The sequence below is a fragment of the Carcharhinus amblyrhynchos genome, chromosome 16 (assembly GCF_965287045.1).
Source record: "Carcharhinus amblyrhynchos chromosome 16, sCarAmb.v2.hapA, whole genome shotgun sequence".
In the NCBI taxonomy this organism is placed as follows: domain Eukaryota; kingdom Metazoa; phylum Chordata; class Chondrichthyes; order Carcharhiniformes; family Carcharhinidae; genus Carcharhinus; species Carcharhinus amblyrhynchos.
Genome location: NC_137339.1, coordinates 59,606,343 through 59,629,356, shown reverse-complemented (window position 1 = coordinate 59,629,356; position 23,014 = coordinate 59,606,343). Strand labels below are relative to the sequence as shown.

Genomic DNA, 23,014 nt, shown 5'->3' with positions numbered 1-23,014 from the left:
TCATCTATTGATGATCTATTGCTTAATCATTGATCTATCGATGATCAATTATTAATGATCTAGCAATGTTCTACTGCTAATCTTTCGAGGATCAATCTGATCTATTGCTGATCCAATGCTAATATATTGATGATCAACTGATCTACTAATGATCTATTACTGATAGATCAATTATCTATTGATGATCAGTCGATGATATCTCAATGATCTTTCAATAATTCTCTCTGGTCTTCATCATAACACTTTGGATGGGACCTTTAAAGCTCATCTGGGGGCATGTCCCCTTGTTGTAATTAATGCCTGGCGCTGAAGAGCTAACCCCACCCCCACCGACTGCCACTCAACTCGCACGTCCCCTACTGGCGCCCTCCGGCGCACAGACGCGGGGAAGCGGATGTGACGTAAACCCGGCCGCGAAGCCGCTGGGAGTTACAGCTTCCCGCACCGGAAGTCCGCCTCCCAGCAAGAGTCGCGCTTCAGTACGGGAGTCGCCAATTGGCTCCTGGGAGCCCGGGGCGGCGGCCAATGGGAGCGCGCTTGGGAAGAGGTGTAACGGTGGCAGAGAGAGCAGAGTGAGGAAAATATTATCAAATAGAAAAATATATAGACAGAGATAGAGAAACCGGGGAGGGAGACAGAACGAGAAAACCGGGGGGGGGGAGCAGTGAGACGGAGCTACGCGAGAGTGGGAGAGGTTGGGCGTGGGGGAGAGAATGGGGCGAGGGGAGGGGGGGAGAGAATGGGGGGGGAGGGGAGGGGGGGAGGGGAGGGGGGGAGGGGAGGGGGGGATAGAGAATGGGGGGGGGGAGGGGAGGGGGGGATAGAGAATGGGGGGGGGGAGAGGGGAGGGGGGGATAGAGAATGGGGGGGGGAGAGGGGAGGGGGGGATAGAGAATGGGGGGGGGGAGAGGGGAGGGGGGATAGAGAATGGGGGGGGGGAGAGGGGAGGGGGGGATAGAGAATGGGGGGGGGGGGAGGGGAGGGGGGGATAGAGAATTGGGGGGGGGAGGGGAGGGGGGGATAGAGAATTGGGGGGGGGAGGGGAGGGGGGGATAGAGAATGGGGGGGGGAGGGGAGGGGGGGATAGAGAATGGGGGGGGGAGGGGAGGGGGGGATAGAGAATGGGGGGGGGGGAAGGGGAGGGGGGGATAGAGAATGGGGGGGGGGGAGGGGAGGGGGGGATAGAGAATGGGGGGGGGGGAGGGGAGGGGGGGATAGAGAATGGGGGGGGGGAGGGGAGGGGGGATAGAGAATGGGGGGGGGGGAGGGGAGGGGGGGATAGAGAATGGGGGGAGAGAATGGGAGGGGGGGATAGAGAATGGGGGGGGGGGAGGGGAGGGGGGATAGAGAATGGGGGGAGAGAATGGGAGGGGGGGATAGAGAATGGGGGGAGAGAATGGGAGGGGGGGATAGAGAATGGGGGAGGATGGGAGGGGGGGATAGAGAATGGGGGGAGAGAATGGGGAGGGGGGGATAGAGAATGGGGGAGAGAATGGGAGGGGGGGATAGAGAATGGGGGGAGAGAATGGGAGGGGGGGATAGAGAATGGGGGGAGAGAATGGGAGGGGGGGATAGAGAATGGGGGGAGAGAATGGGAGGGGGGGATAGAGAATGGGGGGAGAGAATGGGAGGGGGGGATAGAGAATGGGGGGAGAGAATGGGAGGGGGGGATAGAGAATGGGGGGAGAGAATGGGAGGGGGGGATAGAGAATGGGGGGAGAGAATGGGAGGGGGGGATAGAGAATGGGGGGAGAGAATGGGAGGGGGGGATAGAGAATGGGGGGAGAGAATGGGAGGGGGGGATAGAGAATGGGGGGAGAGAATGGGAGGGGGGGATAGAGAATGGGGGGAGAGAATGGGAGGGGGGGATAGAGAATGGGGGGAGAGAATGGGAGGGGGGGATAGAGAATGGGGGGAGAGAATGGGAGGGGGGGATAGAGAATGGGGGGAGAGAATGGGAGGGGGGGATAGAGAATGGGGGGAGAGAATGGGAGGGGGGGATAGAGAATGGGGGGGAGAATGGGAGGGGGGGGAGAGAGAGAGTGGTGGGGGAGGGGGGGGGGAGAGAGAGTGGTGGGGAGGGGGGGGGAGAGAGAGAGTGGTGGGGAGAGGGGGGGAGAGGAGAGTGGTGGGGAGGGGGGGGGAGAGAGAGTGGTGGGGAGGGGGGGGGAGAGAGAGAGTGGTTGGGGAGGGGGGGGGGAGAGAGAGAGTGGTGGGGAGGGGGGGGGAGAGAGAGTGGTGGGGAGGGGGGGGGGAGAGAGAGAGTGGTGGGGAGGGGGGGGGAGAGAGAGAGAGAGTGGTGGGGGAAGGGGGGGGGAGAGAGAGAGTGGTGGGGAGGGGGGGGGAGAGAGAGAGTGGTGGGGAGGGGGGGGGGGAGAGAGAGAGTGGTGGGGGGTGGGGATGGTGGGGGTGGGGAATGGTGGGGGGGGTGAGGGGGGGGATGTGGTTGGGGGGGGGGTGAGGGGGGGGGTGTGGTTGGGGGGGGGTGAGGGGGGGGGATGTGGTTGGGGGGGGGTGAGGGGGGGGGCTGTGGTTGGGGGGGGGTGAGGGGGGGGGATGTGGTTGGGGGGGGGTGTGGGGGGGGGGTGAGGGGGGGGGATGTGGTTGGGGTGGGGGGCATGTGGTTGGGGGGGGGTGAGGGGGGGGGGATGTGGTTGGGGGGGGGATGTGGTTGGGGGGATGTGGTTGGGGGGGGGGTGAGGGGGGGGGATGTGGTTGGGGGGGGGGTGAGGGGGGGGGATGTGGTTGCGGGGGGGGATGTGGTTGGGGGGGGGGGGAGTGGTGGGGGGGGGGTGAGGGGGGGGCGGGGAATGGTGAGGGGGGGGGGAGTGGTGGGGGCGGGTGGGGGAATGGTGAGGGGGGGGGAGTGGTGGGGGCGGGCATGGTGAGGGGGGGGGAGTGGTGGGGGCGGGGAATGGTGAGGGGGGGGGAGTGGTGGGGGCGGGGAATGGTGAGGGGGGGGGAGTGGTGGGGGGGTGAGGGGAGGAAGTGGTGGGGGGGTGGGGGGTGGAGTGGTGGGGGGGGTGGGGGGAGGGGTGGGGTGGTGGGGGGGTGAGGGGAGGAAGTGGTGGGGGGGTGGGGGGTGGAGTGGTGGGGGGGTGAGGGGTGGGGGGAGGGGTGGGGTGGTGGGGGGTGAGGGGTGTGGGGGGAGGGGCGGGGAATGGGGGGTGGTGGGTGGGGGGGTGGTGGGGGGGGAATGGGGAGGTGCGGTGGGAATGGTGGGGAATGGGGAGGTGCGGGGGGGTGAGGGGGTGGGGAATGGGGAGGTGAGGGGTTGGGGAATGGTGAGGGCGGTGGTGGGGGGGGGGCGAGGAATGGAGGGGGTTGGGGAGCGGGGGCGCGGCGGGGAGGAGGAGGAGGACGGGAGGGGAGGGGGGGGTGTGGAGGAGGACGGGAGGGGAGCGGGGGCGGGGGGGAGGAGGAGGAGGAGGACGGGAGCGCGGTTGGGGGGAGGAGGAGGAGGGTGGGAGGGGGAGCGCGGTGGGGTCAGGAGGAGGACGGGAGGGGGAGCGGGCTGGGGAGGAGGACGACGGGAGGGGAGCGGGCTGGGGAGGAGGAGGACGACGGGAGGGGAGCGGGGGGGTAGGAGGGGGACGGGCATGAGTTGGGTGGGAGGAGGGGGACGGGGGAGGAGGGGTCTTGGGTTTGGGAAGAGGAGGAGGTGGAGGTGCTGAGAGTGGGGGTTCGGAGTGGGAGGAGGAGGATGGGGGAGTGGGAAGAGTGGGGTTTGGGACTCAGGATGGGTGAGGTCAATACAGAGCAGGAGATGAAGGGAGGAGATGGGAGGGAGAAAGAGAAGGGCAGGAGGGAGAGAGGAAGGTGAAAGGATGAAGGGAGTGGCATGGAGGAAATGAGAGGTGGGTGGGAGAGGGCTAAAGCAAAGGACGGATGGAAGCAATGGGGAGAGGCAGGTAGACAAAAGTGGTAGAAAGTGTGGTGGGGAGGATAGAGCGAGGAAGACATAGGTTGGGAGGATGGGGGAAGAGGGAAATAGAGAAAGAGAGAAGGAAGGAGAGGAGCGGCAAGAGCGAGAAGGGGGGTTGGGGGAGTGAATGCCTTGGGGAATGGAGGGGCAGGGGAGGAGGGAGAAAGGGAGAGAGAGGGAAAGAGGAGGTGGGTGGGAGAGAGGGACGGAAGTGGAGAGTGAAAAATGTTGGGGGGGGGAGTGTGGATGAGCGAGAAGGGAAGAGATTGAGGGGGTGGAGAGCGAAAGATGATGAGGCGGAGAGGGTAGAATGCAGAATGAAAGCCTCAATGTGCCTCCTCACTTGCCTTAAGTACCAGATGAAGCAGTGATCGGGGCCCAGTGCATGATTGCAGCTCCAATTTGATCATCTCCATTTCCTTGCAGGTAATGCTGTTTCCTGGGTCCAAGGGCTCCCTGTCTGGCTGAAGGCAGCGGTGTTTGGAGGGAATTCAGGCCAACACCAATGGAGACGGAGAGCAGCGTGGTAATTGAACACCAGTACATGTGTTCGGAGTGCGGACAGCTCTACAACACTCTGGAGGAGGTACTACTCCATCAGCAGACACATGTGGGCCTCCATGTGTATGTGTGCCCTGAGCTGGCCCAGTCGGAGATCAAAGAGCTGGAGCTGACACATGGCATGTGCGAGATGGAAAACCAGTTCCAGTGCTTGGAGTGTGGGCAGCTTCTCAACACAGCCGAAGAGCTGCTCGAACACCAGGGACTGCACGCCAAGGATGGATTAGTCTGCGGGAAGCTGGAGATTGGCAGCTTCAGCTTGGCTGAGGGAACCCATCATTACGAATGTTCAGAATGTAAGCAGGTCAGTCTGAGCATTTTCTCTTCACTTGAACTGTGGCCTATACGCAGCGAGACAGGGCAAAACCCCCCCAGAAATGGCGGGGGGAAAAGATCCCCAGAAATACAAATCCAAATAACGCATTTGGACGGATGGATGGGCACGGAAGAGAGTTTGTGGAAGTGATTACCAGGGGCTAGGCACCTCTTTCATATGGAGAGGCTGTTGTAGCTGCGGACTTCTCCAGGAAGCAGAGATGGTTCGGGAGATTGAATTGCGGTTCATAATATAAGCAAAGGTGCTTATTGGAGTAAATATTGAGATGCTGTTGCCAATGCAGTTGAAAAGAAAACTGGCTGTGACAGTAAAACAGTGGGGTGCAGCATTGGCAGGGACAGATCTGTCTCTCTGACACGGATACAGTAATGGTGAGGATGGGGCTGTTAGTTTATAACACTGATTTGTTCCTGCATAACACAGGTGTAGACCACTGGTGTGGACAAGGCTGTCACTGTATCTAACACTGATACAGTCTTAATGCAGACAGGTCTGTTACTATAGCAGTGAGGTATAGTACTGGTGGGGGCGGGTCCGTCATAGCACAATGTGGGGGCTGGGTCCGTCATCTTCAACATTGGGGTGCAGTACAGGTAAGGACAGGTCGGTCACTAAAACTAGGATACTATACTAGTGGCGACAGGTCTGTCATTATATAATACTGTGGTACAGTAGTAGTAAGATGCATCTGTCAGTAGATAACAATACTGGTGGCAGCAGGTCTGTTACTGTATAACGCTGGGGTACAGTTTGAATGCAGTAGGCCTATCACTAGGCTACAGTACTAGTGGGGATGGGTTTGACTGTCACACTGGGTACAGTATTGGTTGGGATGGTCTGTAACTGTATAACACGGTATAGTATCGGTGGGGACGGGATTTTAGTATGTACCAAGGGTGCAGTGCTGGTGGGACACGTGATAACGAAGGAGGTGAAGGAAAGTGTTAAATTAAAAGCGGAGGAGTTTAGAGTAGCTAAGAGTAGTGGGCGAGAAGAGGATTGGGAGAGGTTTAAATGTCAACAAAGATTGACAAAGAAGTTGATAAAGAAGGGTAGGAGAAACTATGAAGCTGGGCTAGCGCTTAATATAAAAAAGGATAGCAAGAGTTTTTATAAATATAAAAAGGAAGAGGCTGGCTAGGGTGAACGTTGGACCCTTAGAGGATGAGAGGGGGGACTAAGTGGTAGGGGATGGGGAAATGGCTGAGGTCTTGAATAACGTTTTTGTTTCGGTCTTCACGGAGGAGGACGTGAATAATTTGCCGGGTGTTAGCGATGGAAAGGTGGTAGGACTGGAGGGTCTCAATGACATTATTGTTACTAGAGAGGCGGTGCTCGACAGACTGGAGGGACTGATTGTGGACAAGTCCCCAGGACCGGATGGAATGCATCCGAGGGTTCTGAAAGAAATGGCGGAGGTGATAGTGGATGCCTTGGTGGTTATTTTCCAAACGTCGCTGGATTCTGGGTAAGTGCTGGAAGATTGGAAAGCAGCTAATGTTACGCCGTTGTTTAAGAAGGGTGGCAGGCAAAAGGCGGGGAATTATAGGCCGGTTAGTTTAACGTCTGTTGTAGGTAAAATGTTAGAATCCGTCATCAAGGAGGAAATAGCGAGGCATCTTGAGGGGAATTGCTTGATAGAGCAGACGCAGCACGGTTTCGTTAAGGGGCAGTCGTGTCTGACAAATTTATTGGAGTTCTATGAGGATGTGTCTAGGGCGGTGGATAGAAGAGAGCCGGTGGATGTGGTCTGTCTTGATTTTCAGAAGGCGTTTGACAAGGTACCTCAAGAGGTTATTGCAGAAGGTAAGGGGGCATGGAGTTGGGGGTAGGGTGTTAGCGTGGATAGAGGATTGGTTGTCAAATAGGAGGCAGAGAGTGGGGGTCAATGGGTGCTATTCGGATTGGCGGTTGGCGACTAGTGGAGTGCCCCAGGGGTCGGTGCTGGGGCCTCAGTTATTTACCATTTATATAGATGATCTGGAGGAGGGAACTGAGTGTATGGTGTCGAAATTTGCTGATGACACCAAGATTGGTGGAACGGCAAATTGCGAGGAAGGTGTGGAGAGTCTGCAGAAGGATCTAGATAGGCTGGGCGAATGGGCCAGGAACTGGCAAATGGAATTTAGTGTTGGCAAGTGCGAGGTGGTCCACTTTGGTAGGAATAATGGTAGGAAGGACTATTACTTACGTGGCGATAAACTGCAGCAGGCGACGGTGCAGAGGGACCTCGGGGTCCTTGTGCATGAGTCGCAAAAACCCAGCCTGCAGGTGCAGCAGGTGGTCAGGAAGGCGAATGGGGTGCTGGCCTTCATAGCGAGGGGGATTGAATATAAAAGTAGGGAGGTCTTGCTGCAGCTGTATAGGGCATTGGTGAGGCCGTAGCTGGAGTACTGTGTGCAGTTTTGGTCGCCGCACTTACGCAAGGATATTTTGGCCTTCGAGGGAGTGCAGAGGAGGTTTACTAAGCTGATACCGGAGTTGAGGGGGTTGAGCTATGAGGAGAGGCTGAATAAACTAGGCTTGTGAAAAGTGTGAGGTAATTCACTTTGGCAGGAATAACAGATGTGTAGAGTATAGGGCTAACGGTAGGACTCTGAATAGTGTTGATGAACAGCGGGATCTAGGTGTATGTGTACATAGATCCCTGAAAGTTGGGAAACAAGTAGATAAGGTTGTTAAGAAGGCATACGGTGTCTTGGCGTTTATTGGTAGGGGAATTGAATTTAGGAGCCGCAACTGTACAAAACTCTGGTGCGTCCGCACTTGGAGTATTGTGTGCAGTTCTGGTCCCCACATTATAGGAAGGATGTGGAGGCATTGGAGAGGGTGCAGAGGAGGTTTACCAGGATGTTGCCTGGTATGGAGGGGAGGTCCTATGAGGAGAGACTGAGGGATTTGAGGTTGTTTTCGTTAGAAAGAAGGCGGCTAAGAGGGGACCTTATTGGAACATATAAGATGATTAGAGGTTTAGATAGGGTGGACAGTGATAGCCTTTTTCCTCGGATGGAGAAAGCTAGCACGAGGGGGCATAGCTTTAAATTAAGGGGTGGTAGTTATAGGACGGATGTCAGAGGTAGGTTCTTTACCCAGAGGGTGGTGAGGGATTGGAATGCCCTGCCTGCTGCAGTTGTAAATGAGCCTAGTTTGGGGGCGTTTAAGAGCTCCGTGGACAGGTTTATGGATGGAAAGGGATTGGTTTAGGTTAGAGGGTCATTGCTTTTTAATTGGTCGGCGCAACATCGTGGGCCAAAGGGCCTGTTCTGCGCTGTTATGTTCTATGTACTCGTTAGAGTTTAGAAGAATGAGTGGAGATCTCATTGAGATATATAAGATGATGAATGGGATGGATAGGATAGAGGTGGAGAGACTCTTCCCGCTCAGAAAGGACAGTAGGACCAGGGGGCACAGCCTCAAGATAAAGGGGGGGCGGTTTAGAATGGAGTTGAGGAGGAACTTCTTCACTCAAAGGGTGGTGAATCTCTGGAATTCTCTGCCCACTGAAGTGGTGGAGGCTGCCTCGCTAAATATTTTTAAGAAGTGGGTTGATGTGTTTTTGATAAGCGAGGGGATTAAGGGTTATGGGGAGAGGGCGGGAATGTGGAACTGAGCCACGACAGATCAGCCATGATCTTATTGAATGGCGGGGCAGGCTCGAAGGGCTAGATGGCCTACTCCTATTTCTTATGTTCTTATGTCTATTACTGTATGACATGGTTACAAATTCCAGCTTATTAGTGTCACAAATATGCTTACATTAACACTGCAATGAAGTTGCTGTGAAAATCCCCACATCGCTACACTTCGGCGTCTGTTCAGGTACACTGAGAGATAATTTAGCGTGGTCAGTATAGCTAACTAACACATCTTTCAGACTATGGGAGGAAACCAGACCACCCAGAGGCAACCCATGAGAACATGGGAGAGCATGCAGACTCCACTCAAACAGTGACCCATCCCGGGAATCAAACCCAAGTCCCTGATGTTGTGAGGCAGTAGTGCTAACAACTGTGCCACCGTGCCACTTGTACTGGTGTGAACAGGTCTCTCGCTGTATAGCACTGGGGTACTGCATTGGTGGACACAGCTCTGTCAGTTTATATCATTGGGGTACAGTACTAGTGGGTACAGGTGTATCACTGTGTAGCATAGCTTCATAACTGATGGGGACAGGTCACTATAATACTGGCACAGTATCGGTGGATACAGGTCTGTCACTGGATAACTGGGGCAGAATGCTGGTGAGGACAGGTCTGTCATTTTAGAACATGCGTGCAGTAAGGTGGGCATGAGTCTATGACTATATAATACTGGTGTGTACAGTTCTAACACTGTATAAACAAAGTTACGGTTTTGATGTGGACAGATCTGACACTGTATAACACTGGGGTACTACATTGGTGGGTACAGCACTGTCAATTTATACCGCTATAGTGCAGATATGGGTGGGGACGGATATGTCACTGTATACAGTGATAAGGTTCCCCATGGTAGGCTCATGAAGAAGATAAGGATGCGTGGGATAGAAGGAAATTTGGCCGATTGGATAAGTAACTGGCTGTATCATAGAAGACAGAGGGTGGTGGTGGAAGGAAAATTTTCAGACTGGAGGCCAGTTACCAGTGGTGTACCACAGGGGTCAGTGCTGGGTCCTCTGCTATTTGTGATTTTTATCAATGACTTGGAAGAAGGTGCTGAAGGGTGGGTTAGTAAATTTGCTGACGACACCAAGATTGGTGGAGTAGTGGATCAGGTGGTGGGCTCTTGCAGGCTGCAGAGAGACATTGATAGGATGCAGAGCTGGGCCGAAAAGTGGCAGATGGAGTTTAACCCTGATAAATGTGAGGTGATTCATTTTGGTAGGACAAACTTGAATGCAGATTACAGGGTCAACGGCAGGGTTCTAAGGAATGTGGAGGAACAGAGAGATCTTGGGGTTCATAACCACAGATCTCTGAAGGTTGCCACTCAAGTGGATAGAGCCGTGAAGAAGGCTTATAGTAGCGTTTATTAACAGGGGGCTTGAGTTTAAGAGCTATGGGGTTGTGCTGCAACTATACCGGATGTTGGTGAGACCACATTTGGAATATTGTGTTCAGTTCTGGTCACCTCATTATAAGAAGGATGTGGAAGCATTGGAGAGAGTGCAGAGGAGGTTTACTAGGATGCTGCCTGGTTTGGAGGGTAAGTCTTATGAGGAAAGGTTGAGTGAGCTGGCGCTTTTCTCTTTGGAGTGGAGGAGGATGAGAGGCGACTTAAGAGGTTTATAAGATAATGAGGGGTTGATAGAGTGGACGTGCAGAGACTATTTTTTTGGGTGGATGTAGCTGTTGCAAGGGGGCATAAATATAAGATTCATGCTGGGAGAAGTAGAAGGGATGTCCAAGATAGATTCTTTACTCAGAGTGGTTGGGGTGTGGAATAAACTGCCTGCTGTGATAGTGGAGTTGGACACTTTAGGAACTTTCAAGCGGTTATCGGATAGGCACATGGAGCACAGTGGAATGATAGGGAGGGGATAGCTTGATCTTGGGATTGGACATAGCTCGGCACAACATTGAGGGCCGAAGGGCCTGTACTGTGCTGAAATGTTCGATATGTTCTAAATATATCATTGGTGGGTGCAGGTCTGTCTGTCAGAAACTCAAGGGGACTTGGGAGTCGTTATTCAAGATTCTCGTACAGTTAACGTGCAGGTTCAGTCAGCAGTTAGGAAGGCAAATACAATGTTAACATTCATTTTGAGAGAACTAGAATACAAGAGCAGGGATGTAGTTCTGAGGCTGCATAACGCTCTGGTCAGACCCCATTTGGAGTATTGTGACCAGTTTTAGACCCCATGGCTAAGCAAGGATGTGCTGGCTTTGGAAAGGGCAGTAAGAACTCTGACAACACCAGGTTTAAGTCCAACCGATTTATTTGATAGTAAACTCACAAGCTTTCGAGGTTTACCTCTTCGTCAGGTGAATGGACCTGCATTCAGCTGACAAAGAGGTAAACCTCAAGCTTGTGAGTTTACTATCAAATAAATCGGTTGGACTTAAACCTGGTGTAGTTCAGGTTCTTACTGTGTTTACCCCAGTCCAACGCCGGCATCTCCACATCATGACTACTTTGGAAAGGGCCCAGAGGAGGTTCACAAGAATGATCTCTGGAACGAAGAGCTTGTCGTAAGAGGATCTCTGGATCTGTACGCGTTGGAGTTTAGAAGGATGCGGGGTGATCTTATCGAAACTTATAGGATTCTGTGAGGCCTGGATAGAATGGACGTGGATAGGATGTTTCCACTGGTATGAAAAGCTAGATGTGGAGATGTTGGTGTTGGACTGGGGTAAGTGCAGTAAGAAGTCTTGCAACACCAGAATAGAGTCCAACAGTTTATTTGGTAGGATAAACTTTCGGAGTGTTGCTCCAACTTCAGACGAGTGAAGGAGGAGCGACACTTTGAAAGCTTGTGCTATCACATAAACCAGGAAAGACCAAAACCAGACGGCACAACTTCAGGTTAAAAGGATGATCCTTTAAAACAGATAAGGAATTTCTTCAGCCAGAGAGTGCTGAATCTGTGGAACTCTTTGCTGCAGAAGGCTGTGGAGGCCAGGTCTTTAAGACAGAGATAGATAAGTTCTTGATTAATAAGGGGATCAGGGGTTATGGGGATGAGATGGAAAAATCAGTTGTGATTGAGTCTGCTTCGCCATTCAATGGGCTGAGTGTCCTAATTCTGCTCCTATGTCTTGTGGTCTTATTACATAACATTAGGGAACGGCAGTGGTGGGGACGTTCTGTCACTGTATGGCACTGGGATACAGTACTGGTGCATACAGGTGTGTCGCTGTATAGCGCAACTACAATACTGATGAGGGCAGTTCTGTCACTGTGTACCATGGCTCCATTACTGGTAGGTACAGGTGTATAACAGTGTATATCCATCGGGTACTGTACTGGTGGGACAGGCCTGTCACTGTATAACGCTGGGCTATAGTTTGGGTGGGGACAGCCTTGTCAGTGTATAACATTGGAGTATAGTGCTGGTCGGGATGTGTCATTAAATAAGGAGTGTATAGTACTGGGTTGGACAGGTCTGTCGGTGTATAACACAGGTTTGGTACTGGTGCAGACGGCTATCACTATAACACGGCAGTATATACTATGGGGGACGGATCTGTCACTATAACACTGGGATACAGTACTGGTTGGAACAGAGCTGTAACAGGTAAACGTGGGTACAGTACGGTAGGGACAGCTATGTCACTATAAGCCTGGTGTACAGTACTGCTGGGAACATGTCCGTCACTGCCAGAGTTAGTAGTAGAGGCGTGTACAATTTTGTCTTTTAAAAATGCATTTAGATAGTTACATGGGTACATAAGAACATAAGAAATAGGAGCAGGAGTAGGCCATCTAGCCCTTCGAGCCTGCCCCGCCATTCAATAAGATGGTGGCTGATCTGTTGTGGCTCAGTTCCACTTTCCCGCCCTCTCCCCATAACCCTTAATCCCCTCTCTTATCAAGAACCCATCAACCCGCTTCTTAAAAATATTTAGCGAGGCAGCCTCCACCACTTCAACGGGCAGAGAATTCCAGAGATTCACCACCCTTTGAGTGAAGAAGTTCCTCCTCAACTCTGTTCTAAACCGCCTCCCCTTTATCTTGAGGCTGTGCCCCCTAGTCCTACTGTCTTTTTTGAGCGGGAAGAGTCTCTCCACCTCTATCCTATCCATCCCATTCATCATCTTATACGTCTCAATGAGATCTCCCCTCATTCTTCTAAACTCTAACGAGTACAAGCCTAGTTTATTCAGCCTCTCCTCATAGCTCAATCCCCTCAACTCCGGTATCAGCCTAGTAAACCTCCTCTGCACTCCCTCCAGGGCCAAAATATCCTTGCGCAGGTGCGGCGCCCAAAACTGCACACAGTACTCCAGCTGCGGCCTCACCAATGCCCTATACAGCTGCAGCAAGACCTCCCTACTTTTATATTCAATCCCCCTCGCTATGAAGGCCAGCATCCCATTCGCCTTCCTGACCACCTGCTGCACCTGCAAGCTGGGTTTTTGCGACTCATGCACAAGGACCCCGAGGTCCCTCTGCACCGTCGCCTGCTGCAGTTTTTCGCCACGTAAGTAATAGTCCTTCCTACCATTCTTCCTACCAAAGTGGACCACCTCACACTTGCCAACATTAAATTCCATTTGCCATTTCCTGGCCCATGGGTATAGAGAGATATGGCCAAATGCAGGCAATTAGGATTGGGAATTTTAAAAAAGAAAGGCCAACATGGACAAGTTGGGCCGAATGGCCTGTTTCCATGCTGTAAACCTCTATGACTCTCTGACTAGGGTACAGTTACTGGTTGAAACATGTCTGCTATGGTGTAACATGGATACAGTACGGCTGAGGCAGGCATGTCACTGAACACTGGCGTGAAATGCTGGTGGGGACAGTTCTGTCTCTGTACAACACTGAAGTAGAGTACTAGTGGGGTCTGATCTGACGCTATTTAAGACTGGGGGATAGCAAAGTCTTTTTTAAAAAAGTTAAAAGTTTATTATTATCACAAGTAGGTTTACATTGACACTGCAATGAAGTTACTGTGAAAATGCCCTAGTCGCCACATTCCAGTGCCTGTTTGGGTATACAGAGAGAGAATTTAGCATGGTCAGTGCACCTAATCAGTGGTTGGAGGAAACCGGAGCACGCAGAAGAAACCCATGCAGACAGAGGGAGAACAAAAGTCTGTACAGACAGTGACCCAAGATTGGAATTGAACCCAGGTCCCTGGTGCTTCAGGCAGCAGTGCTAACCACTGTGCCACCAAGCCGCCTCCAATATGGGTGGAGACCAGCCTGTCACTACATAATACTGGGATACAGTATTGGTATGATCAGATCTGTCATTATTTAGCAGTGGGGTACAGTACTGTTGGGGACCGGTCTGTCACTGTATTGCACTTGACACAATAATGGTGGGGACCGGTCTGACATTGTATAACATACGTTTAATACTGGTGGGAACAGGTCTGTCACTGCATAACACTGGGGTACAATTTGGTTATGGAGCACCTGTCACAATATCACTGGAGTACAGTATAGCTGGTGATGGGTCTGTTATTGCATAACTCTGGGGTGCTTTACTGGTGGGGATGGATCTGTCACTGTATAACACAGATGCAACACTGGTGGGGACATGTCTGTAACTGTTTATTCCAGAGTACAATACTGGTGGGGGTAGATCTGACACTATATCACATTGGTTACTGTATTCGTTGGGATAGGTCTGTCACTGTATAACATGGGTACCATACTGGTGAGGATGGGTCTGTCAGTGTATTCACCTGGTTATGGTACTGGTGGGGATGATCTGTCACTGTATACACCTGGTTATAGTATTAGTGGGGATGGGTCTGACACTATCACAATGAATACAGTACTGATGGGAACAGATCTGTCACTGTGTAATACTGGAGTGCGCCTGGTGCTAGTACTGGTGGGGTGAGTCTGACTCCATTAAAATGGAATGGACAGGTTAGTTGCTGTATAATACTAGGATATTGACTGTATTGGTGGACCAGGTGTATAAAGAACAAAATCAGCCCGGGAAACAGGCCCTTCAGCCCAACGAACCTGCGCCGCCATCTCAACACCACCAGTCCACCTCTCTACCCACAACCCCTGTCTAATGTTTTATGGCCATCCAGATTGAGGGAAACTGATTTAGGGACAATTTATTCCTGCCAATCAGCCCAACAGTACATCTTTGGGGTGTGGGAGGAAACCGGAGCACCTGGAGAAAACCCACGCAAGCACGGGGAGAATGCGCAAACTCCTACAGACGCCGGCCCAAATCCATGTGTCTGCACAGCAATCAGCGATAGTCACTGAGCTGTCGTCTTGCCCAGTTTAGGCACACACTAACAACATGAAGCACTTGGCCAATCTCGAACAACCAAGAGCAGCCCCAGTACGACCCATCGTGTGTATGCCCCTCGTTGGACACGAGGTGGACCGACTTAAAACCAGCCACACTTGGGTAGGGTACTGGTGAGGACAGGTCTGTGAGAGAACTTGTGGGGATGAGTGAGCATAATATGATAGAATTCTTTGTCAAGGTGGATAGTGAGGTCCTGAATCTCAAAGGTAATTCTGATGACATGTGATACGAAATGGCTCTGATGGACTGGGAAACATTACTGAAAGGAATGTATAGACAATGGCAGGCATTTAAGGAACGCATGGGTGAACTCCAAAATTTGTTTAATCCTGTTTGGCACAAGAGTGGTAAGAGAACTGTGGCTAAACTATGGCTTACAAGGGAAATTGGATGTAGTATAAGATTCAAAGAAGCATATAAATTGACAAGAAGAAACAATAGATCTGAGGATTGGGAGCAGTTTAAAATTCAGCAAAGGAGGACAAAGAGATTGATTGAGAAGGGGAAAATAGGGTATGAAGATAGGAAGTGGTGAACATAAAAGCTGACTGTAAAAATTTCTCCAGGTATGTAAAGAGAAAAAGATTGACAGAAACAAACGTAGACCCCTTACAGTCAGAAACGGGAGATTTAATGACAAGGAACAAAGAAACGGCCAAGGAGCTAAATTCATACTTTACTTCTGTCTTCACAAAGGAAGATCTGAATAATGTACCAGAAATTCTGAGCGAAACAAGTTTTAGTGAGGGGTTGAAGGAAATCGGTATTAGTAGAGATATGGTTTTAGGATTGAAGGTGGATAAATCCCCAGGGCCTGAAAATCATCATCCCAGCGTAATTAAGGAAGTAGTCCTGGAGATTTATCCATCTTCAATCCTACAACCATTTGGTTGTCCATTTTGGTATCAACTTGAAAGAAAATGTACACATACAAAGTTGTAAAGATTAGTGGGAACCTAGAGGAATGGTAAATCTTTAAAGGTCAGCAGAAAACCATAAAGAAAGGTAAGATGGATTATGAGGGTAAATTAGCTTAGAACGTAAAAACAGATGGCAAAAGTTTCTATAACTATATTAAAACGAAAAAGAGTGGCTAAAGCAAACATTGGTCTTTTAGAGGATGAGAAGGGGGATGTAATATCTGGAAATGAGAAAATGGCTGAGACGTTGAACAGGTATTTTGAGTCAGTCTTCACAGTGGAAGACACAAATAACGTGAAAAATTGATGACAGGAAGGCTATGGCAGGTGAGAACCTAGAAACTATCATTATCACGGAAAAGGTAGAGTTGGGCAAGTTAATGGGGGCTAAAGGTACACAAGTCTCCTGCTCCTGATGGAATGCATCCCAGGGTACTAAAAGATGGTGGGAGAAATAGCAAATGCGCTAGTGGTAATTTACTAAAATTCGCTGGACTTTGGGGTGGTTCCCGCAGATTGGAAAATAGCAAATGTGATGCCACTGTTTAAAAAAGGAGATGACAAAAGGTTAACTATAGGCCTGTTAGCTTAACTTCTGTAGTAGGGAAAATGCTTGAATCTATCATTTTCCCTACTACAGAAGTTAAGCTAACAGGAAGAAATAGCGAGATATCTGGATATAAATTGTAAAAAGTCTGACAACACCAGGTTTAAGTCCAACCGATTTATTTGATAGTAAACTCACCAGCTTTCGAGGTTACCCTCTTTGTCAGGTGAGGGTAACCTCAAGCTAGTGAGTTTACTATCAAATAAATCGGTTGGACTTAAACCTGGTGTTGTCAGACTTTTTACTGTGTTTACCCCAGTCCAACGCTGGCATATCCACGATATAAATTGTCCCATTAGTAAGAGACAGCATAGGTTCATGAAGGAAAGGTCATGTTTGACGAATTTGGTGGAATTCTTTGAGAACATTACATGTGCAGTGGATAATGGGGAACCTGTGGGTGTGGTGTATCTGGATTTCCTGAAGGCATTTGACACGGTGCCACACCAAAGACTGCTACATAAGGTAAAGGTGCACAGTGTTATGGGTAATGTATTAGCATGGATAGAGGATTGCTTAACTAACAGAAAGCAAAGATTGAGGATAAATGGGTGTTTGTCTGGTTGGCAATCAGTGACTAGTGATGTGCCTCAGGAATCAGTGTTGGGACTGCAATTGTTTACAATTTACATAGATGATTTGGAGTTGGGAATCAAATGTAGTGAATCATTGAAACCCTACAGTACAGAAAGAGGCCATTTGGCTCACTGAGTCTGCACTGACCACAATCCCACCTAGGTCCTACCCCCATGTCCGTACGTATTTTACCCACTAATCCTCTAACCTACACATCTACGGTCAATTTAGCATGGCCAATTAACCTAACCCGCACATCTTTGGACTGTGGGAGGAAACTGGAGCACGTGGAGGAAACCCACGCAGACACAAGGAGAATGTGTAAACTCCACACAGACAGTGACCCAAGCCAGGATTTGAACCCAAGTCCCTGGAGCTGTGAAGCAGCAGTGCTAATCACTGCGCTACCATGCTGCCCACTTGTGTCAAAATTCGCAGATGACACTAAGATGGGTGGCAGAGCAAAGTGTGCAGAGGATGCTGAAAGTCTGCAAAGGGATGTAGATAACTTAGGTGAGTGGGCGAGGGTCTGGCAGATGGAGTATAAATGTTGGTAAATGTGAGGTCATCCATTTTGGTAGGAATAATAGCAAATTGGACTATTATTTAATTGGTAAAAAAACTGCAGCATGCTTCTGTACTGAGAGACCTGGGTGTCCTTGTGCAGGAATCTCAAGGAGTTGGTTTGCAGGTGCAGTGGGTAATTAAGAAGGCAAATGGAATTTTGTCCTTCATTGCTAGAGGGTTAGAGTTTAAAAACAGCGAGATTATGTTGTAGCTGTATAATGTGCTGGTGAGGCCACACCTGGAGTACTCTGTACAGTTTTGGTCTCCTTAAGAATATACTGGCACTGCAGAGGAGATTCACTAGGTTGATTCCGGAGTTGAGAGGTTGGCTTATGAGGAGACGCTGAGTACACTGGGGCTATACTCATTGGAATTCAGAAGAATGAGGGGAGATCTTATGGAAACATTAAGTTCATGAAGGGAATAGAAAGGTAGATGCAGGGAAGTTGTTTCCACTGGCGGGTGAAACTAGAACTAGGGGGCATAGCCTCAAAATAAGGGGAAGCAGATTTAGGACTGAGTTGAAGAGGAACTTCTTCACACAAAGGGTTGTGAATCTGTGGAATTCCCTGCCCAGTGAAGCAGTTGAGGCTACCTTTGGTAGGAAGAATGGTAGGAAGGACTATTACTTACGTGGCGAAAAACTGCAGCAGGCGACGGTGCAGAGGGACCTCGGGGTCCTTGTGCATGAGTCGCAAAAACCCAGCCTGCAGGTGCAGCAGGTGGTCAGGAAGGCGAATGGGATGCTGGCCTTCATAGCGAGGGGGATTGAATATAAAAGTAGGGAGGTCTTGCTGCAGCTGTATAGGGCATTGGTGAGGCCGCAGCTGGAGTACTGTGTGCAGTTTTGGGCGCCGCACCTGCGCAAGGATATTTTGGCCTTGGAGGGAGTGCAGAGGAGGTTTACTAGGCTGATACCGGAGTTGAGGGGGTTGAGCTATGAGGAGAGGCTGAATAAACTAGGCTTGTACTCGTTAGAGTTTAGAAGAATGAGGGGAGATCTCATTGAGACGTATAAGATGATGAATGGGATGGATAGGATAGAGGTGGAAAGACTCTTCCCGCTCAAAAAAGACAGTAGGACTAGGGGGCACAGCCTCAAGATAAAGGGGGGGCAGTTCAGAACGGAGTTGAGGAGGAACTTCTTCACTCAAAGGGTGGTGAATCTCTGGAATTCTCTGCCCGTTGAAGTGGTGGAGGCTGCCTCGCTAAATATTTTTAAGAAGCGGGTTGATGGGTTTTTGATAAGAGAGGGGATTAAGGGTTATGGGGAGAGGGCGGGAAAGTGGAACTGAGCCACGACAGATCAGCCATGATCTTATTGAATGGCGGGGCAGGCTCGAAGGGCCAGATGGCCTACTCCTGCTCCTATTTCTTATGTTCTTATGTTCTTACCTCATTGAATATTTTTAAGACAAGGATGGATAAATTTTTGAACAGTAAAGGAATTGAGGGTTATGGTGAGCGGGCGGGTAAATGGAGCTGAGTCCACAAAAAGACCAGCTATGGTCTTATTGAACGGCGGAGCAGGCTTGAGGGGTCAGATGGCCTACTCCTGCTCTTAGTTCTTATGTTAATAAGAAGACAGATTATTATTTGAATGGGTGTAAATTGGGAGAGGTGGATACTTAGTTACTGAAAGTAAGAGTGGAGGTATAACAGGCAGTAAAGAAGACAGATGATATGTTGGCCTTCATAGCGAGAGGATTCAAATATAGGGATGTTTTACTGCAATTGTATAGGGTGTTGGTGAGGGCACACCTGGAATATTGTCAGTTTTTGTATTCCTATCTGAAGACCGTATATAGGGAGTACAGCAAAGTTTACCACACTGATTCCAGGGATTGCAGGTCTAAATTGGTTAGGATTGTATTCACTAAAGTTTAGCAGTGAGAGAAGATCTCATAGAAACTTATAAAATTTTAACAGGGTAGATTCAGAAAGAATGTTCCTGATGGTTGTGGAGTCCAGAACTATGTGTCATAGCCTGAGGATAAGGAGTAGATCTTTTAGGAGTAATTTCTTCACCCAGAGAGTGGTGAATATGTGGAATTCACTACCATAGAAAGCAGTAGCTCTTGAGACTAAAGGGATTAAGGGGAAGGGGGGAAATCAGGATATTGAATTTGATCAGCCATGATGAAAATAAATGGTGGAGCAAGCTGGAAGGGCTGAATGTCCTACTCCTATTTTTTATGTTTCTGTCACCATACAACACAGGTATAGTACTGGTGGGGCCAAGTCTGCCTCTAACACTGAGGTGTAAATAACTTATAAAATGGTGAGAGGACAGTGAGTGGGATGAGAGATTTGACAGTGTTACTCTGGGTGTGTAGCTTGCACATGTTTGTAACGGATTTTGGTATGATTACCAGATGAGTTCTTTGCGTGGGATTGCTGCTAGTTTCTCACACTTTTCTCTTTCTTTTGTTCCAGATTTTCCTGAGCTCTGCGGAAGCTCTGTCTCACCAGCAGATGCACAGTAAGCAGCAGCACGGCAACGCTGAGTTCCTGGAATTTGGGGTTCAGACAGGTGATCAGTTGCATGAGCTGTTTGTTGGGGAGCAGCTGCAGCAGTGCTCCGAATGTGGCCAGTTACTCAGCACCATGGAGGAGTTCCTGCAGCACCAGGGTTTGCATACCAAAGCCCTTGGGCCTGAGAACACTGACCACCCAGTGCCCGAGAGCCAAGCCACCGATGAAACGCAGGTGATGCTGGAGAGCGTGCCGCAGTACTTGTGCCCAGACTGCAACGTCTCCTTCACTGCACTGCAGCAGCTCCTTATCCACCAGGTATCCCACTCCCGCAAGCTCACTGTCCACAGCCTGCCTTCTGACACCGTGACACTGAACTGCGAAGAAGGCCCACCTCAGTGTTCAGCCTCCCTTTCTGAACGTCCTTCACCCCTGCCTGTCACCCGGGGTGATGCCCAGAGACCCGAGGCAGTCGGCAGCTCCGGCCCCTGTATTGAGAGTCATTGTCCGCTTCCTGACTCCCTGGCATTGGGCAGCACTGGGCAGGGCACCTCCAATCTGCAGAGTGTCCCTGGAGTTATGGGCAGCCAGGGAGCTGTGGGAGACTCGGATGTGGTCCCAGGGGCTGTAGGGGATCATTCTTATGAGAGTGCAATGGCCCTGGTGGAACTTGAAGGGGCACAGGTCAATGGCAATGAGGGGCTTTCCAAACCTGATCCCACAGGGCTGCAAACTAATGTCAGGTCTCAGCTCCAGGAGCCATTTGGCCATCCTGCTAATGTTGAGGGGATGCCTGCTCCCTGTGCCACCTGCAAGGATGAGGAGGTGCAGCAGCAGCAGACTTGCAGCAAGGGTCAGCCACTGGACTGTGCTGAGTGTGGCAAGATCTTCACCACTGCCCGCCGCCTCCTGCAGCACCAAAAGACGCACCTGAGCCGAGCACATGACTGCCCGGATTGCAAACGTTCCTTCAAGAAGGCCTCATCGCTGGAACAACACCTGCGCAGCCACAAGGGGGAGGTACTGTACCTGTGCACTGACTGTGGCAAAGGTTTCAGCACCGAGGTGGCGCTGGTGCAGCACCGGCGGCTGCACACTGATGACCCACTCCATCGCTGTTCCGAGTGTGGCAAAGCCTTCAGCAATATGACCAAGTTCCTTTACCACCGTCGCACCCATTCCTCAGCAGTGGCTGCTGGCAAGGCTGCTATACCTGTTAAAAAGGAGAGTGAGAAGAAGCTGGTCACAGAGGTGATGGAGACTCTAGAAACGGCAGAACCGCGCCAGGAAATGCCCGATGTCCCTCAGCCTGCTCCCGAGGCTCTGCCCAGCACCGTCCTGGTCTATGAGTGTGGTTTCTGCGGCAAGGAGTTTGGCAAACAATCCCAGCTCCTTCGGCACCGCCGCCTGCACAACTGTGAGCGGCGGCACAAGTGCCAAGTGTGTGGAAAGGCGTTCCGCAAGCCGGTGCATGTCAAGAATCACATGCGCACACACACGGGCGAGAGGCCTTTCCAGTGCGCTGAGTGTGGCAAAACTTTCACCACATTGGCCAACCTGATGCGGCACCACCAGATCCACACGGGTGAGCGGCCATACAAGTGCGACTTCTGCGAACGTGCCTTTGCCCAGTCTTCCAATCTGCAGCAACATCGACGGATACACACTGGCGACCTGCCCTTCAAGTGTCCTGACTGCCCCAAGGCTTTTGGCCGAGCCTCCAAGTTGATGGTGCACCGCTACTGCCACACCGGCGAGCTGCCCTACAAGTGCACAGACTGTGGCAAGGGCTTCACCCGGCAGCGACGCCTGGAGTTGCACCGGCTGGTGCACACCGGGGAGATCCCTCACCGGTGTCCGGACTGTGGCCGGCAGTTTGTTGACGGCTCCAAGCTGGAGGAGCACCGCTGCTCCGGTCGCTGCGCCAAAGTCTACGAGTGTGCCAACTGCGGCAAGCGGTACAATTCTTTGGCAAACCTGCAGCTGCATGAGCGGAGCCACACCGGTGAAAGGCCATTTGGCTGCAGCCAGTGTGGCAAGACGTTCACCAGCACCACCAACCTTACCCTGCATGAGCGTCGGCACACTGGCGAGCGGCCCTACCACTGCATGACTGTGGCAAGCGTTTTGGTTCCTCCTCTAGCCTCCTACTGCACCGTCGCATCCACACAGGCGAGAGGCCTTTCAAGTGCACAGACTGCGGCAAAGCCTTCAAACAGTCCACCACCTGCGGGAACACCGGCGCACTCACACTGGCGAGAGGCCGTACAAGTGTGAGACCTGCGGCAAGGGCTTTGTGCAGTCCATGCATCTGCTGGACCACCGCCGCATCCACACTGGCGAAAGGCCGCACCCCTGCACCAAGTGTGGCAAGAGCTTCAAGACCCCATCCAACCTACGCAGCCATCGCCGCACCCACATGGAGCAGACCATTGTATGCACTGAATACGGCGAGACCTTTGCAATCATTGAGTCCACTGAGGCTATTCCCACCACTATTGTGGAGACCATTGAGATCTACCAGGCTACTCTAGATGACAACATCCAAGTCGATGCCTTTGTATAGAACGGACTGGTTGTGGGGACGGTGAAGTGGGTTTGGGAGGGACAGGGCATCTTGATTGCTTGACCTTCTGGGTTATCTGGGAAATCTCCTGTTGCAGAAATTGAGTCCTGAATCTAAATGCTAAATGTGGAAACCTCTACCCCGGTTCGCTGGGAAAGGGGATGGAGATGAGAGGAAAGGAGGGGAGATATTAATATGTAAAGTTACAAAAATTTACAAGGCAAATGATGTAGATTTGAAGAGGTGTTTTTTTTCCTGGTGGTTTGAACTGAAATGTACTGCTGGCCTGTGAAGTCGTTCCCAGGTAGTGTTGATGACTGGGATCCAGTTAATGCTGTTATGTCTGAAATAGAAATGTTGTTCTTGAACTGTGTCCGGACCTTTTCATTTCGTCACTGTCAAAAGTGCCAAGCTTGCTGATTAATCCTCCCCTCAGCATCACAAACCCTGCTCCCATTGCCCCCTCCCCCCCTCAAAATAAACATTCACATATATCATCGAATCCCAATCGCACTGTATAAAAGGTAAAGCCCTTGAATTTGTGTGT

The 23,014-nt window shown here is 51.0% G+C and overlaps 1 protein-coding gene across 1 annotated transcript; it reads left to right on the top strand.

Moving 5' to 3' along the window:
* The first annotated feature begins 472 nt into the window (after positions 1-472).
* LOC145354046 (uncharacterized) lies at positions 473-23,014 on the top strand. Its single transcript, XM_080205157.1, is given in 5 exon segments — positions 473-572; positions 4,352-4,790; positions 19,863-21,999; positions 22,002-22,121; positions 22,124-23,014. Coding segments are annotated over 4 exon segments (2,961 nt in total). The 5' UTR covers positions 473-572; positions 4,352-4,430; the 3' UTR covers positions 22,468-23,014.